The following is a 14,985-nucleotide window of genomic DNA, read 5'->3' as shown; positions in this document are numbered from 1 at the left end:
TTAAAAGAGAAGAGGATTTTTGCATATGTATATTGTAGTGTTTTTTTTGTTTAGGCACAGATCTCTTTGACGTCGCCTTTTTCGTTGCCTAGAATTCTTGAGATAGCCGGTTTAATAGCGGTTATATATAACCTAGTCTTCTATTAATCTCCTCGATAAATCAAGTCATGACGCCAGTGTGATAAGGGGGACTCGTCACGCAACGAAACATAAAGTTTCAGGTATTTTTCCTGATTCAGGAACATGATAGCTGATCAAACGCGAAGAAGACTTGTATTTGAAAGGAATTCAGTTAGAAAGCAAAGGTTGGTTACTTCTTTGTGTGGCAACAGTTTCAACTTTAGTAACTGTTGCTAAGTTCATCCTTCTATTTTGAACAGTTTCACCATAGTTAAAATGTATTAGTACAGCTGCCCCTAGTAGACGCAAAGCCAGAGCGTCCAATGAGTACAAAACATCTCGGCTGTGAAATTGGTTATAAACTTAGTGAAATTAGAATATGAACTGTGAGAGTAGTCGAAAAGTTACCACTGTCGCTGTTCGAACTGAACTTAGAGTTGTAGACGGAATGGCAGTAGTTAATGGCAGTCTGTTGTTGGAGCAGTTGCTACCTCTGAAGATAGCTGCTTTTTTTCTTCTCTGCCAACAGCGAAGAATCGTACAGGGTTCAACATTGAGTGTATCTGTATGTGTAGAGGCTGCAAATTGTAGATGTCCGCTTTTCCCAAAAGCTGCATTAATATTGATTATATGAAACGATGAACCAAGACGTCCAGATGATATTTAGTATAGAACAACTTATTTGTCACCGATTTGTATACGCTATTGCGCATACCCCCTTCAATTTGTACCGCTTATTTCAATTAGACCTGCACCTAACTAGAAGCGACAGTAAATAACTAACAAGAAAATTCTGAGAAATTTAACGAGCTAATCGAAATCACTAATCGTTTTAATAACATTTAGAGCAAATCGCCTTGAGACAAGGATCGATTCGTCTCACCTCTCCTTCATAGCGCCTTTGATCATACAAGAGCCGCTGGCGCGGGCTAATAATCCGACATAATACTTAAGATTACGTTACTAGCATGGATAACAGCTAGGTAACTTCTGTCATTGACTTTGTTGGACCGAAAGAGTTCAGTTCTTCAGAGGTCCGTTCGATAGGACAAAGGTCAGTGTCGAATTGGCTCTCTGTGGGACGCAGGTCGCTCCCTACCACAATGCACGGGCCCCGGCGCCCTCTAACAACATTATTAATATAGATATCGTAGATAGAGTCAAGTGATTATCGAGAACTTTATACTGACCTCATTAGTTCTGCTGAACAGATAAACATATTCGTTTTGGTTGACTATTTCTAATCGCCTGTCGCGTTTCAGCCGCTCACCGGCGGTGCGTCGGCACAGCCATCATCATAACTACTAATAACTTAACGTTTATACAAAATTTACCAGTTACAAGGAGATACCGAATTAGGTGGAAATCCGGCACGATCATCAGTCACAATGCCTTCGATGCATTGTCAGTGATGACCGAGACAGCGTCTGCTGCTAGTACTAATAATAATAATAATAACAACTCTGACTTTTACGAGTGCCACCGACCGCGGAAAATCTCTACTTGTATCTTATTTATGAGGCTTACTGAAGTAACGAGACTCGATGAAGTATAGCTGAGAGTCCCATAGCAATGTTAATAAGGAATCTATCTAGCTCAGGGACAGTTGTCAAATATATAGAACATGAGCGTACCCTGTCATAGCTTCGTTTTCGTTTCACTTTTAAAACGAAAGCAAACAATCGGTTATGGCAGTTCTTCAATAAAATACAACTACGAGATTATCGACTCAATTAGACAATTCAATGCGGTCTGTAAGCGCTGCTTCTGCCAATGATTTCCCGAGCTTCAACTCGTTGCCTTCATTTGTCATGACACACGACAGCATAAGGTCTGTCACAAATGACTACGCCCATCCGCGTGTCGCGTCACGGGAATTATCCAGAAAGTTACGCAACGCAGATGACTGTGACGCTTATTCATGTGAAAAGTAAAAAGACATTCTTCATGAAGATGTACCCTGTAAAAATCTAAATTTCCATTCGTATATCTTAGAGAAGGAACGCCACTTTCTAGACACCTATCATGTTTAGCAAACACATAATGACAGTGCACGACGCGAAAAGTTATTTTCGAAAGCTTCAAATATCGCTTGACACTCTGTATTCAGGGTTTAACTTCCTTAGCTCGACGCGCATACAGCTATTGTACCATTTTGAGGAAGTACAATAATAACTGGGATCTAATGAAAATATACGTTTCTTTCTTTCGAACTAGAAACGTTTCGAGCGCACCATTGGTGTTTTTGCCTAGAGAACGAGCTAACTACCGACCCTACAATCAGTTAACAGCATGTACGTTTTATATATTGCTCTGTACGCTGAGCGACAAGTAACGGTGTACCTACATCATTGTGAAATGAACAGATTTTTCTTCAAGTACTTTCGCCAAACGGCGCGTCACCTAATTAAGTTCGATTGTTAAATCAACCCGATATACAAGGTTTGCCTGTAAAAGTATTCTCTGACCAACGACGTATTTTCCAGCTATAGCCGTTTTTGTATGGCGCTTTGCCTGTTGGCATTGCAGCGTAGTAGGTCGTAATCGAGTCATTCTCTTGTGATATGCCTCAAAAGAATTTCGCCAGAAGACCATATCGATTAGTGCATCCCATCTCGAAAATTCAAAACGCCGAAGAAGATGTAATTCCCAACTCCGTGCTTAAGCTTTGTCTTAACCGCTCGAGTTATCTTGATAGCCTTTACTTTTACGGCTTATCATATAGTAATATGCCGCTCTGTTGCTGTCGATTACTAGAACTACAATTATTTCGTTTCTACATTTACACATTTATAAGCATTGCCAAAAAATTACCTCGGGCGTTGTCGTGCCAGTCGTGACCGTGTTACTGTAGCCGCTGTTGGTAAAATGCGGTGGACAAGCGGTCGCCGTGTCCAAATATGACATCGTTCCCACGGGGAGTTCCCGGCAACTCTACACTAGATTTTGCCAGATGGGAGTTTGTCGTTATGATAACGAGATACGACAAGCGGCTGCTTCTGTCTACGAGACGAGCTACACAACGTCTTTGCGCACTTCAGCAGCGTGCAAAGTACTCGCGCCGTTGCTGCTGCTGCTGCTGCTGCTGTTTCCCACTGATCTGTAAGCATAGACTCCTTCTGACACTTTTTCTCTTTTTTTTTTTGAAATTTCGGAGCACCGACAATTCTGAGTAATCTCAAATGGTGGAGCACAAATAGAGGTCGTCTAACTAAAATTCATCAGACTTCGACCATATTGTCGTAGCTGCGTTACATGCGAACAATTCGTAAAGAGATAAGCAGAAACCTGTTTTAGCCTAACTTTCTGCGACACCGAGCACTGACATCGTAAGATTTGGACAAACGACAAAAAACCGAAGAGGGTGGACGCTTCTTTATGTGCCTCACGCTTGGTGAGCCCAAAAAGGCAGTAGAAATACTCACGACAAACTACACCTTCATCATAGCTCGCTAGATAGATTTCTTAATCACTACGCACATACGGCACTCGTAAAAATGAACGGATGCGTATCTACCATAAAGGACACGCCTAACTTTGTATTCTTTTTCACAACGCTGGACTTTTAGGACTCTCTCTTTGACCTTGAACTATGTTACTCGTCAAAACTTTGTCGGTAGATGAATTTGCGGCGGCGGCGGCGGCGGCGGCGGCGGCGGCGACGGCGACGACGACGACGACGACGACGACGACGACGACGACGACGACGACGATGACGACGACGACGACGGCTAGGCTAAACATAATCGATTCATTTAAAGGTCTGCCGGACCAATGTTGGGCCTCGATCCTTCAGGCTGGCAGGACAGTGTGATCTTCGTAACTCTTTCACAGCTGTTCGTGACGCACAAGATTAATACGAGAGTTCTCTGTACTGTATTTTTTCCGGCCGCATTTTCCTTTGCCAAATTAGTTGATTCGGATACCTCTCTGAATCTACACACGTTGCACACGCGACTCAGTTGACACTCAACTTAGATATCATCAAGGCGTTTGGCCGCGCCTTACTGGATTGTATATTTCGATGGTCATGTTTAAATCACAAACCAGATATTCACTACAAGTACACATAACTATGCGTTATCACCGAGCCATCTGAACAAACTATTAACGTGTGATAAGCCCTTGCTTCGCAAAGGTTATATGCCATGGTAAAGAAGAAGGCTTTCATAGAAGCAGATAGGTGAACTGAAAATTGAAGACTTTCGTTAAATCTAGTGGAGCAAAATGGTGCTTATTCCGCTGTTTTTGTTCTTTCGTCAGCGGCATGATTAATTACCATTGTGTTTGCTCTGGTACTGATCATGTTTGTAAATACCGGCACGACACAAAACGTTTCGATCTTCGTTACACTCTACAACGTTTCCCTTGCGGGCACTTCTGTTACCGCCGTTAGTCGCGGGCCGCCGTCTTGAGAGGGCCGTTATTCTGGTATGGTTCACAGACGCAAGCAGTGGGCCTGCTTGGACCTCCTTGCGATGTTTCTCCATTTCATCAATTCACTCGCATAACACAAATGCTAACAGGACGCTGTAGAATAAGACGACCGACAAAACGATTTCTAGATTCGGTACTCTGTCCAGTAACATTTGCAACAAGATCTAGCCGTCGTAGCCTCGACCTGCTGCCCTCTTGCTCATAGATACCTTAGTTATTGTCCTAGTTATTGTTGTATTGGAAACTTTGTTGACAGTCTTTGTTTGTTGTGTCCAGATTTATCCGCGGGCCTATTTGGGCCTGAGCGGATCGTCGTTGTTGGTCGCGGCACAGAGGCAGATATTCAGAGCAGCATTTGAGTAAAGAAGCGAATCACAGGACCAACTGTTAGAACACGGCCGCGCACTGCACAATGCAACGAAGTACATCTATCCAATAGCACACCAGTACGACCGTCGACGTCAGCGTAATTGTAGTGGATCCTCAACGACAACAATAATTAGTGTAGTAACAGGGATGACGGCACCACCCGCTACTGATACCACGGACATGCATCAACCAGTCCACTTTTGACGACAGCAACAGAACAAGCAAATCGATGTTGCTGTTGCTGCTGCGATGCAGTCTTGCGGTATCGGGGCAACGAGTAGACACTTCAGGCGACTGATCCGCACGTTTTGTTGATCGGTTTATTTGTTGAGGCTGCGGGATTGTACTAATTGTTGCAACGGCGGCGGTGATGGCGGCGTTGTTACTGCGCGATGTGCACTGACTGCGCTCAACTTTGTCCGGCGCAAGTTTAGCGCTTAAAAAACCGCCGCCTGCAGAAGCAAGAGTGGGAGTCGCAGCAGGAAAAAGAAGGAGGAGGAGAAGGAGATAACGCCGTTAGAGCAGAAGCGCCACTGCGGTGACAATCTGCTGCTGAAGCAGCGGGTTGCAGCTGGTAAACAGTCGCCCGTGCAAGCGGAGTAGCCGCCCGAATAGTCGAATAACGTAGAATGAAAAGTGGCAACCAGAAAACAGTTGTTAAACGGTCTGCGGCGGTTTCATCGTAGTGTTAGTGGTCGCTACTAGCAGCTGTATTTCAGTAGGTAATTGTATGAAGTCCAATTGCTAAAACGAAAAACCCCTCCCTAGCTGTGCTATATAGCGGCGTTTCAGCTGTTCAGTCGCAGCGTGAAGGCTTTGCGCAGTAACAACAGCAACAGCAGCAATGGCACCACTACAGACACCAGAGTTACCCGCAAGGCGCGGACGTACTACGGCGCTGGCGGCGATCCCGCTCTCTCTAGGCCGCTGCTACTGTTACCGCCACGGCGGCGGCGGCGGCAGACGCCGCGGCGGGAAACACTCTCATAGTAGCGGCCTTCGCTACGTCACCAGTTAGCGAGACTGCTATCTATAATAGTGGGATTGCTCAGCGCTCGATGATGGTTCGCTTGGTCGGGTTCTCTAGAACAGAGCGCCGTCCTGCGCTCTTCAGCGGCGGCAGCGGCAGCGGCGGCGGCGGCAGCAGTAGCGCCAGCGGCAACAGCGGCGCCTGTTTGTCCGTTCAGGTCTGACGACCGTGGTCCGACCTACGACGCTGAGAAGAGAAGAGCCATCGGTGGCGGCAGGAGCGGCGGCGGCGGCGGCGGCAGTGGTGCCGGCGATGGCAGCGCCATAGTCAACCATAGACAGATGTAAAGGGGTTGAGGCGTGCTGCTCAATACTGTGCTTTCACGGCGCGGTCGGGGGATAGGCGGCCAGGTTAGGAGCCAGGAGCGATTATTTGTTGGGGCTACAACCCCAATGGTACTGGTGCTGCTTCTGTCGCTGTGGGGGTTATTGTTACCATAAGCATTCCTGGCTTAGTCGTCGTTGTCATCATCGTTGTCGTCGCACGCGTTTGCCAACCAGACAGGTGGTCGTTCATGGAAGAGAAAGGGACGGTGAACGAGCGTCGTTCATCGTCCCTTTCTCTTCCTATGCTGTCGTCGGTTTACACGCGGCAGCCGTGGCTGCGGCTGCGGCGGCGGCGGCAGTGGTTACGGAGGGGGCACAGACGCGCGTTGGGCGCGCGCGTACCCTGCGCCGCCGAACAAACATACTCTCTCCTTTTAACCCTCGCAATACATAGATACATGGACAGTTTCTAAATGGTACGGATACTCCGTGAATGACCACAGTAGCTACCCGACAGCGGCTAGACTCACGTTCGCGTTGGGACGCACACGGGGAGATCAAGCCTGTGCTAGCCGTCTGCTGTCCGATGTAAGCGACGTTCGGATCCTTGGTTCGGTACTTCTTGTTTGTTGGTTACTAAATTGTTCCCCGCAGATCAACTACCCTCAACGGGAGGAGTTGATGACTCCACGGTGGCGTAGATATTTGAGAATATGCGGACGCTTTGAGGCCGTCGTTTCGTCAGCAGCCGCTGCAGCAGCGGAAGGAAACGGCAGTCACAATGGCAAAAGCTAACGATATGTGGCTGCTATAATATCTTTCGTTGCAGCTGCTGCTGCTGCCAGGCACAGTATGCGCATTTCGCCTCCGAGCCACAGCGGTCACATACGCACACACAGGCTGGCAGGCAATTTTGTACGCGAAACGCGACCATCCTACGCGGAGGGTCACTGCGAACAGCCCCATGCAGGCGGCGGTAGCAGGCGCATCCACCTACACAACTGACACGGGAAGGGCGAGAGAGTGATGACAGAACGTTCTCGGCAGCAGCGCTGACGAACTGTAGGCCCCTCCTTTGGCGAAGGCGTTCTCTCCCTTTCGTTCCGGGCGGCTTCGGCGGCCGTCGCCTTAACCGGTCTCTTTATGGGCTTGCTAGCCGTCTGTCCGTCTGCCTGGCGACGGCTCGCTTGTGATGATGGTAACGGCTGTTTTATCAGTCGCCCGTTTGGTTAGTTAATCTGTCAGTGTTTTAGCGAGAAGCACAGCGGCATTAGTCGCCCCTCATAGAGAGAGGCACAGCTACGCTGGCGGCAGTAACGGTGGCAGCAACGATAGCTTGTGTCAAACGCAGCGGACTCTGTAGACCCATCTACAGTCGAGTGTAGCCGGGAATTGTAATACATATGTAGTTCTCGTTGTAATTATAATACCAGTCAATCTCTAACAGTTGTAGAAGAACGGGATCGAGCTTCATTTGGTAGGCGCGGATCAGGGCCGATCTCTCCTAATCGCTTCGTCTTTTTGTCGGCGTCCTCGTTGTTGCAAAGTAGTTACATAACCCCGACGACCATTACCAATATCATGGCTGCGTGGGGCATCAGCGTCGTAATTTCGCTCTATGAGAAGGGGTCGTTCGGTTCGTCCGCCGACGGATGGCGACAGATATTGAATTGCTACTGCTGCTGTAAAGGTTAACCACCAATAAACTCCTGTAGCAATTATCAAGGGAGTCGGTGAACTACAATGAACGATTATGATTGGCCATTTATTTCGTTGGCGAGTACGTTATACACGCATCAAAATGTTGACAATCATACGAAATGATTTTTAGGAGAGCACAAGGTAACACTGGCCTCATACTGGAGCGGCACAAACGAATAGGTCGACATCATACCTCGCCTAAGAAATTCCTTAAGGAAGATGGACAGCTGCAAGGACAAAGCACCTTTGCGTGGACAAGAGAAGAAGCTCTTAGCTCGACCAAGTAGCGCTGCGTACAAGTATCAATGCATCTATTTATTTAATCGATTAGGTACATCTCTGTTAAAAAGAGTTCAGCGGAATCAGTGGTCGGTAATAACTGACAATCAACAATGGCATGGGCTGGGATGGGTACACTGAAATCTATTATGTTCGGCGAGCATATTAGCATGCCTCGTTAAATGTCATGATACTGTAACCCATTGCAAAGTTAAGTGAGTTCATTCTGATCGATTGATACTTGTCATGTTTCAACATGGAACTGAATTAAAACACATTGCTCATGTCTTTGACGACCTTTCTAGGATAAGCGAGATCCGACTATGACAATGATGTTCCTTCTCTTCCCACAGTTCTATCGATAGTATGTATAGACAACGTCAGAGAATTCTTGGTAGGCTGTCTCCGCGCGCGACATTATCTGCTCTTCATCATTGTCATTTCCATGTGCACTATAGCTACCGATATGCTTAATGTTGTATAAATATATCACATATCTATACAGATTTATGTCCGCGAATGCTATCATTTTATAGCAACATCATTCTGTGCTTTGGCCCAGCCTAGCAATCTCTCCTAAGTTTCTCCTCGTCCATTCGTCAGTCCGTCAACGGACCGATCAATCGACTGTTCGTTGATTCATGCCGATGATCGCAGACACAGCACCGCTCACCGTCATCGCCATTATCCCTTCACTCGAGTACTAACTACTGCTACAAGCGGATTTTTCCATATCTTTTATCGTCTGTTCCCTCATCGTATCGAGTGGAGCGTAGATCTGGCGGAGGGAAGGCTCTGGCAGTTTTCGTCATCATTGAGTACGCCATCGCCGCCACCATTACAACAGCTACTACTACTACTACTAGTAGCGCCATTACGGCCCGACCGTCGTCGTTCGTGCAGTAGGCAAACTCCGCCCAGAAACGATTTTAGCCCCTCCCCTTCCGAGATGTTGGCTGTAAGTGGAGCAGCGATGGCGGCAGCGGCCGCCGCCGCCGCCGCCACCGCCGCCGCCGCTGCTGCTGCCAGCTAAGCCGCTCGACTCCACCTTCGCTTTCGCTGGTGCGTGTTTCCCTGTTCGTGGCGCACTTTAGGCTCGTTGGCAACGGGCGCCTAACCATAGCGCGGCGCCGCCAGCAGTAACCCAAAACATTAGTAGAAGTTGTAGACGTCATTGTAATAGTAGTACTATAGACAGCATAGAGGCAACAACAGCGGATCGAGCGTTCGGGGGACAGGCATCGAACAAACAAATATTCGACTCCCCTGCCTGGGGCTGGTCAACGAGTCGACGAACTATAGCATCGTGAATTACTACATACATGCACGTACTGCATGTGTGTCACCTACTGTATGCATTACTTCGCAATTTAATATAAGCGTGAGAAAAACCGATAGTTAGCTAGCGAAACATGAACGAACGAAAGAAATTTAACAGTCAAGCCCTGCTGTCGGAAGCGGTACCGGGTGATGGTGTACGGGCGGCTCCGAAAGAGGGTGCTCGACGTCCATCATATATACAAGGCTTTCTGAAAAATACAATTTGAACTATTGTAGCCTTAATTTTTATTTACATCAAGTCAATATTTGACCTTCAGAAGAGTTTGCCAAATGTAAATGCGATGTTTGCTAGGATTTTATTATGATAATTATGTTTTCTTCCGGGGTCAATAAATATACATACAGTATGAATTTGAGGTTGCCAGCGGAGATCAGCTGGAATCAAAAGCTGACAGGCGAATGAATTTGTATTAGATAGGAAGAAATTGATGAAATGCTTTTGTAATAAGTGTTTCATTTTATGTCCTTTTTTCTGATCCTTGTACTAAGGTACTGCCGAAACACAAACGCATCTCTACAATAATACAGCGTAACGTTAAATTCAAGGTCTGGAAAGGAGTCCTAAAACAAGACGGAGCAGCCAGGCAGATATTCAAAGAACATAGAGCGTATCGCCTCTTCGTCAGATATTAGTTTCTGCTTCAAAGTGAGGCGGGAGAGAGCTAGCCTAAGAGGAAGCTAGCAATACATCTAATATTGTATTACGACACTCGCGAGGCTAATACTTCGTCGTTTCCCTCTACCAGTGGCTAAATAGCAAAACATGATCCGCCGACTGGCGTCCCTTGCCCCTTGCTTTCCTCAACGTTGCTTCTTGTGCTGTTATAGTTGATCCCAACGGTGACATCCGAGTGAATGCGTGGGGAGTCGCAAAGAAATCAAGCTACACGAGTGGGCGGAGAGCACAAAGTAGGACATACAAACAAAAGCAGTTGCAAAAGGGCCTCTTCGCCTTTATCGAGGATTTGAAAAACAAAGCGATAAAGTGCGGTGCCGATGCTGACGACTCACTGCATGAAACTCGCAGGTGACGATTTAAGGGGCTACTACGAACTGCAGGACATCATCGAACATCTCAACTGCATTTGAGTCATATTGAACTTAATCAATATCCTTTAACCCCTGTCCCTAGTCCTCTTCTTTCTCTATTGTTTTAGCCTACTTCAGCATGTTGCATGGGCGAAAAAAAGCTAAGGCCCCGAAGGCCTGATGAAACTGGTCATTACATTGCAATACACAAACAACGAACCTGTTGAGCACTTAGGCTTTTGTAGATTGCAAGGCAACACGTTTGTGTTAATTCGCATTGTTTATTTATTACAATACGCAAATGAAAATATTGTAGTGTCTCTTTGTAAGTCAGTGCAAGAAAATACCTATTTTCCAAGTTGTGTTTAACGCGTCGCCAATAAGCTTTGAAGAAGTTCAACGTACGTTCCGCTCAAATGTATATAGACGCGATACGGCAATATAGTGAGATAGGAGTAAGGCGTCTCCTTGAAGGACTCTAATCACATGGAACCGTATTACGAAACGCTAGACTGACAGAGCGTCAAGAAGATCATACGTTTAGGATTTCAAACATAAATTCATGTTACTTAACATGCTATAATGCGCCAAAGGGAGATCAATGGAACACGTTCGACGTGACCATCGTCACCATTGAGATCGTTTGCTCTAGATTTAGAAAGTTCTTTAGCACTAATCATCATTATCTTGCCTATGTGGCTTTCATTCACAGACTTTCTTATTAATCCAAGAGAAGACAAATCTGTTAGCTGGATAACTTCTCGCTGTAATGTATAAGCGCATTTGAGGCATTACTGTTGTCAGACAGAGCTGATGGATATAGCATTTGGAAGGAGTCATATCTTATCCTTTATTTCCCAACATCACTCCTAACGCAATTATGACTAAATACTTAACGAACGGAATGGGAATGAAATATGCAGCCAAATGTACGGTATGTGTGTGTGTGTGTGTGTACGCCAAGAAAAAACGTTCCTAATTTTAGTTTTATTCGTTTTTTTAATCGCGCCGTAAGTAAAGTTGTAACTTCTGTTGTACTCGTAGCTATCAACACGTGCTAGCAGTAGCACCCGTACGCATTCAAAACGGCCTGTACAATTATACTGCAAAAAAAGTAGCCGATCCAAAATGGCATTACGCAAGAGTGCCAAGCTATATAGGCGGTGTGTTATTCCTGCTCGTATCAATTCCAGGTGAGATACGTTTTGGCGAGATACGAACCAACAATCTAGCTGGTTTTCCTCGTCCTGTGTGAAGATCATCGAAGCTCCAAAAAGTCCTGAATTAAATCTGGACATAAAACGAATATTAAGAAATCTATACGTCCAAGCATACATCCTTCTGCTAAATATTAAGATCTGTGTAGCTGGGACAAATTATATTTGGTTAGCTGGATCACCTTGACTCAAAGTTGCCTAAACTACTACTAACTGGCTATGTTTCGCCATGCGTATCCATATTGAATGGCTAGAAACGAATGTATACATATACAATAGAGAGGTAAATTTTTGCGCATACTGCAAACCATGTGGATCCTGGGTGCACGATTAACATTGATATTACCGACAATTGAGTGTCATAGCTCTCAGCCGAACTTCATGGGCCGTCATATACAATGTTAAACAATCATTCAAATATGGATTTAAATGGGAAGTTTTTAAGTTCTTTTTTCCTTAGTAAGAAAGACGCTGATATCTAACATGATGGCAATATTTCTAATCTGTCCTAAGTGTAGCCCAGATTTAATCATATCGAGTGAATAGGTCGCTTCAACAAACATTATCGAATAATTTGTTTAAACATCGTCTTCCTCTCTTCAGTTTCCGTCACATTATATAGCACGTACAAAACTTGCAGCAAGTGACCCTCATGGCGCTCGCCCATAATAACAAATCCCTTGACCCGGCCTGTCCGGTCAGCTTAGGTCGAGAAACAAGCGCTGACGATATGTATGAACCTAAAATGCGCCAAAATATGGTTCAACCTTTCGTTTATGCATTCGTCAATTTGCTGAACCAGATCATTGTGTTATTGCCTACATAGGCAGAGAAACGACGCGCCGTTAAGGATTGCGACGCCTTGACGTTCTTGCAGTTTTGTCAGTGTTCACCGTCTTTCAAATGGCTCGTACCATATAAACCGGTGTACTTTTGTAGCGTTTCTGCGAGTTTTCAATGTCATCGATATTTGTAATCAGTCGACTGTCGGCGAAATTTATCGCAACGCGAACCTACTTGCTCTCTGGTTATGGCCCTGTCTAGCAGCAGACGGCCCTTTATCAACAGCTCTCTTCCTCTCTTTTTTATTTGGTAAGAAGTCTTTCTATTTCTACTCGAGGGTGCTACAATATAGAGCTAGGGAAGGGTCATACTGTCGACTTCGCCAAGCGTGCAGGACCGAAGCGTCCGGATTGCTATCTGTTATAGCTGCCAGGTGTCCGCTGCCGAACGGCCCTATAGGTGTGGCTATGGCGTGGCTATCACGTCAGGCCAGAAGCAAATTGTCATGGAAACGAACGATGACAAAGGCAGTAACAGAGGCTATGGTACATAATGATCAATAGTTGCCCTTGTCCTTTGTAATAGTCTTTGAAGTAGTTCAAAATCGAAGTCAAAGTCCGATATGAAAACCGACTTGAGAGTTGAGCTATGCCATAGATTCGGTAAGACTAAGGCCAGGGGTGCCTGTGCTGAAACCCAACCCTGTTTGTGAAGTTAACTTCATGCTACAATAGGGATCTAGTCAAGCAATAGCTACACCTAAACTTACCAGTAATTTACCATGCATGCTACGCCATGTGTACTGGCTGGGTGTCAAGAAAGTAGAATACTTAGACGTTTTATTGCCACGTCGAAATTTGATGTTAAATAGCAAGGTTGGCCGTAGGACACACTTATGAAACTAAGCTATAGCTGGTTGCTCGTCTACGTCTTTTAATAAATAATAAAATAAAATTTATCCACGTTTATATGTTAAGAGCTCTTGAGGCGTCACGATATTAGGACAATAAAATGTGTGCTGTTGGGCCTTTAAGTCATACTACAAGACCCTATTACATTGACTTTAACGGTAAATTCGTGGAAATGTTCGAGCATAGTTTTGGATTTGAAAGTCATAGGAAATCACAGGGAAACAAAAGTAGAATGGTAACTGCAAGAAAGAGCTGCAGAAGCAACAGCCGGAGAGACTACGACTAGAGGCGATCGAGCAGCAAGAAAAAAACAACGACGAAGAGAAGCTAGGAGAATGACGGCTGAAAGTGACGGGGGTTCGGCCATACGACCATCAGGAGACCCTCAGGACAGCAAAGGCATTCGTTCTGACCCACAACTATCAGTCATCTCAGTAGCGGTGATACAGGTCAAATGCCATCGTAGCCGAGTTGAACAATCCGGAGGTTGGCCCCAGAACATTTAAGCCAACTGATTGACCCTCTTTTATTGGTCCGTAATACTGCTGTTCACGAAGATCCGGGTTTGGGTTAGAGTTAGAAACAAAGGAGTAAGGAAGAAAAGGACGATTCTTCCATTCCAAAGGGAAATACTCTTAGTAGGCGGTAACCTAGGACTAAGTTATTGTTTATAATTTATTAAAAAAAAAGTTGGTTATACGTATAGCAAACAAGCAGTTCTTGAAGTCTAGCATCTTGTTTCTGGAGCTGTACTAAATGCGGCGATTTTCACCTTGCGAGCAAATCTCATTGCCAAATAATAATTCAATAACGCTGATAACTTTGCTATCTTACGCGCTTTCGTTTTGTAGACTACTAAAAACAATTACGTATCAGAATTTCGTACCATCAAAGAGTCAAATTAATACGTAACGACGTAAAGAATAGATCTATTTTTGGAAATATTGAAGAGATAATGTCTAAATATCGTATTATATAATTAGTGTTGAATTCCGTGTGAATACAGTGGTGGTATATGGTAACCCTACCATAATGAGTCAAGTTCAGTTTCCAACAGTGTAGTTCTTATGGTTTCCATGACGTCTGCCGTAAGAAGATGAATATGCGAAGAAATCGATGATTTATTATCCTTGTTCGATCTTCATCGAACCTATCTAGCAGCTTCATGGATTAATTTATTACAATGTCCATTCATTTTTGTAAGTAAAAGGAGAGATTATCAGAGAACACAGAGATTCGTTTTGCCGAACCGTCCGATTGTCTTACCGTGTCGTTAATGCCATTACGTCTGATATTTCGTACAGTTTACTATGTAGCGTGTTCCTCTCTATCGCTGGCAAATCTGTAGATATACTGATGAAATTTGCATTCAAAAATTCATTGATTCACACTATTACAGTAAAGCTTGAGTGTGTATATAGCGGTGATACCATGGATAGTGGTGGAAGCGGGTCTGAGTAGAAATACATAAGCAATTCAGCGAAACTATTCCGCTATTATTT

General features: G+C 45.1%; 1 protein-coding gene across 3 annotated transcripts in view; it reads right to left on the bottom strand.

The window, feature by feature from the left end:
• Positions 1 to 5,832, bottom strand: part of LOC111249614 (uncharacterized) — a 46,894-nt gene extending 41,062 nt beyond the window's left edge. For 2 of the 3 annotated variants that reach the window (XR_015326440.1, XM_086987137.1), the window contains exon 1: positions 2,935 to 5,832. Coding sequence is in view for 1 of the 3 variants with exons in the window: in XM_086987137.1 (XP_086843263.1) it covers positions 2,935 to 3,027 (93 nt within the window). In the remaining 2 variants the exon portion in view is untranslated. The remainder of the gene's footprint in view (positions 1 to 2,934) is intronic. The other variant, XR_015326441.1, reaches the window with a different exon arrangement.
• Between the last annotated feature and the right edge of the window lie 9,153 nt (positions 5,833 to 14,985).

This window comes from Varroa destructor, unplaced genomic scaffold, assembly GCF_002443255.2.
Source record: "Varroa destructor unplaced genomic scaffold, Vdes_3.0 BEIS01000004.1, whole genome shotgun sequence".
Lineage (NCBI taxonomy): Eukaryota > Metazoa > Arthropoda > Arachnida > Mesostigmata > Varroidae > Varroa > Varroa destructor.
This window is presented reverse-complemented; position numbering and strand designations above follow the sequence as displayed.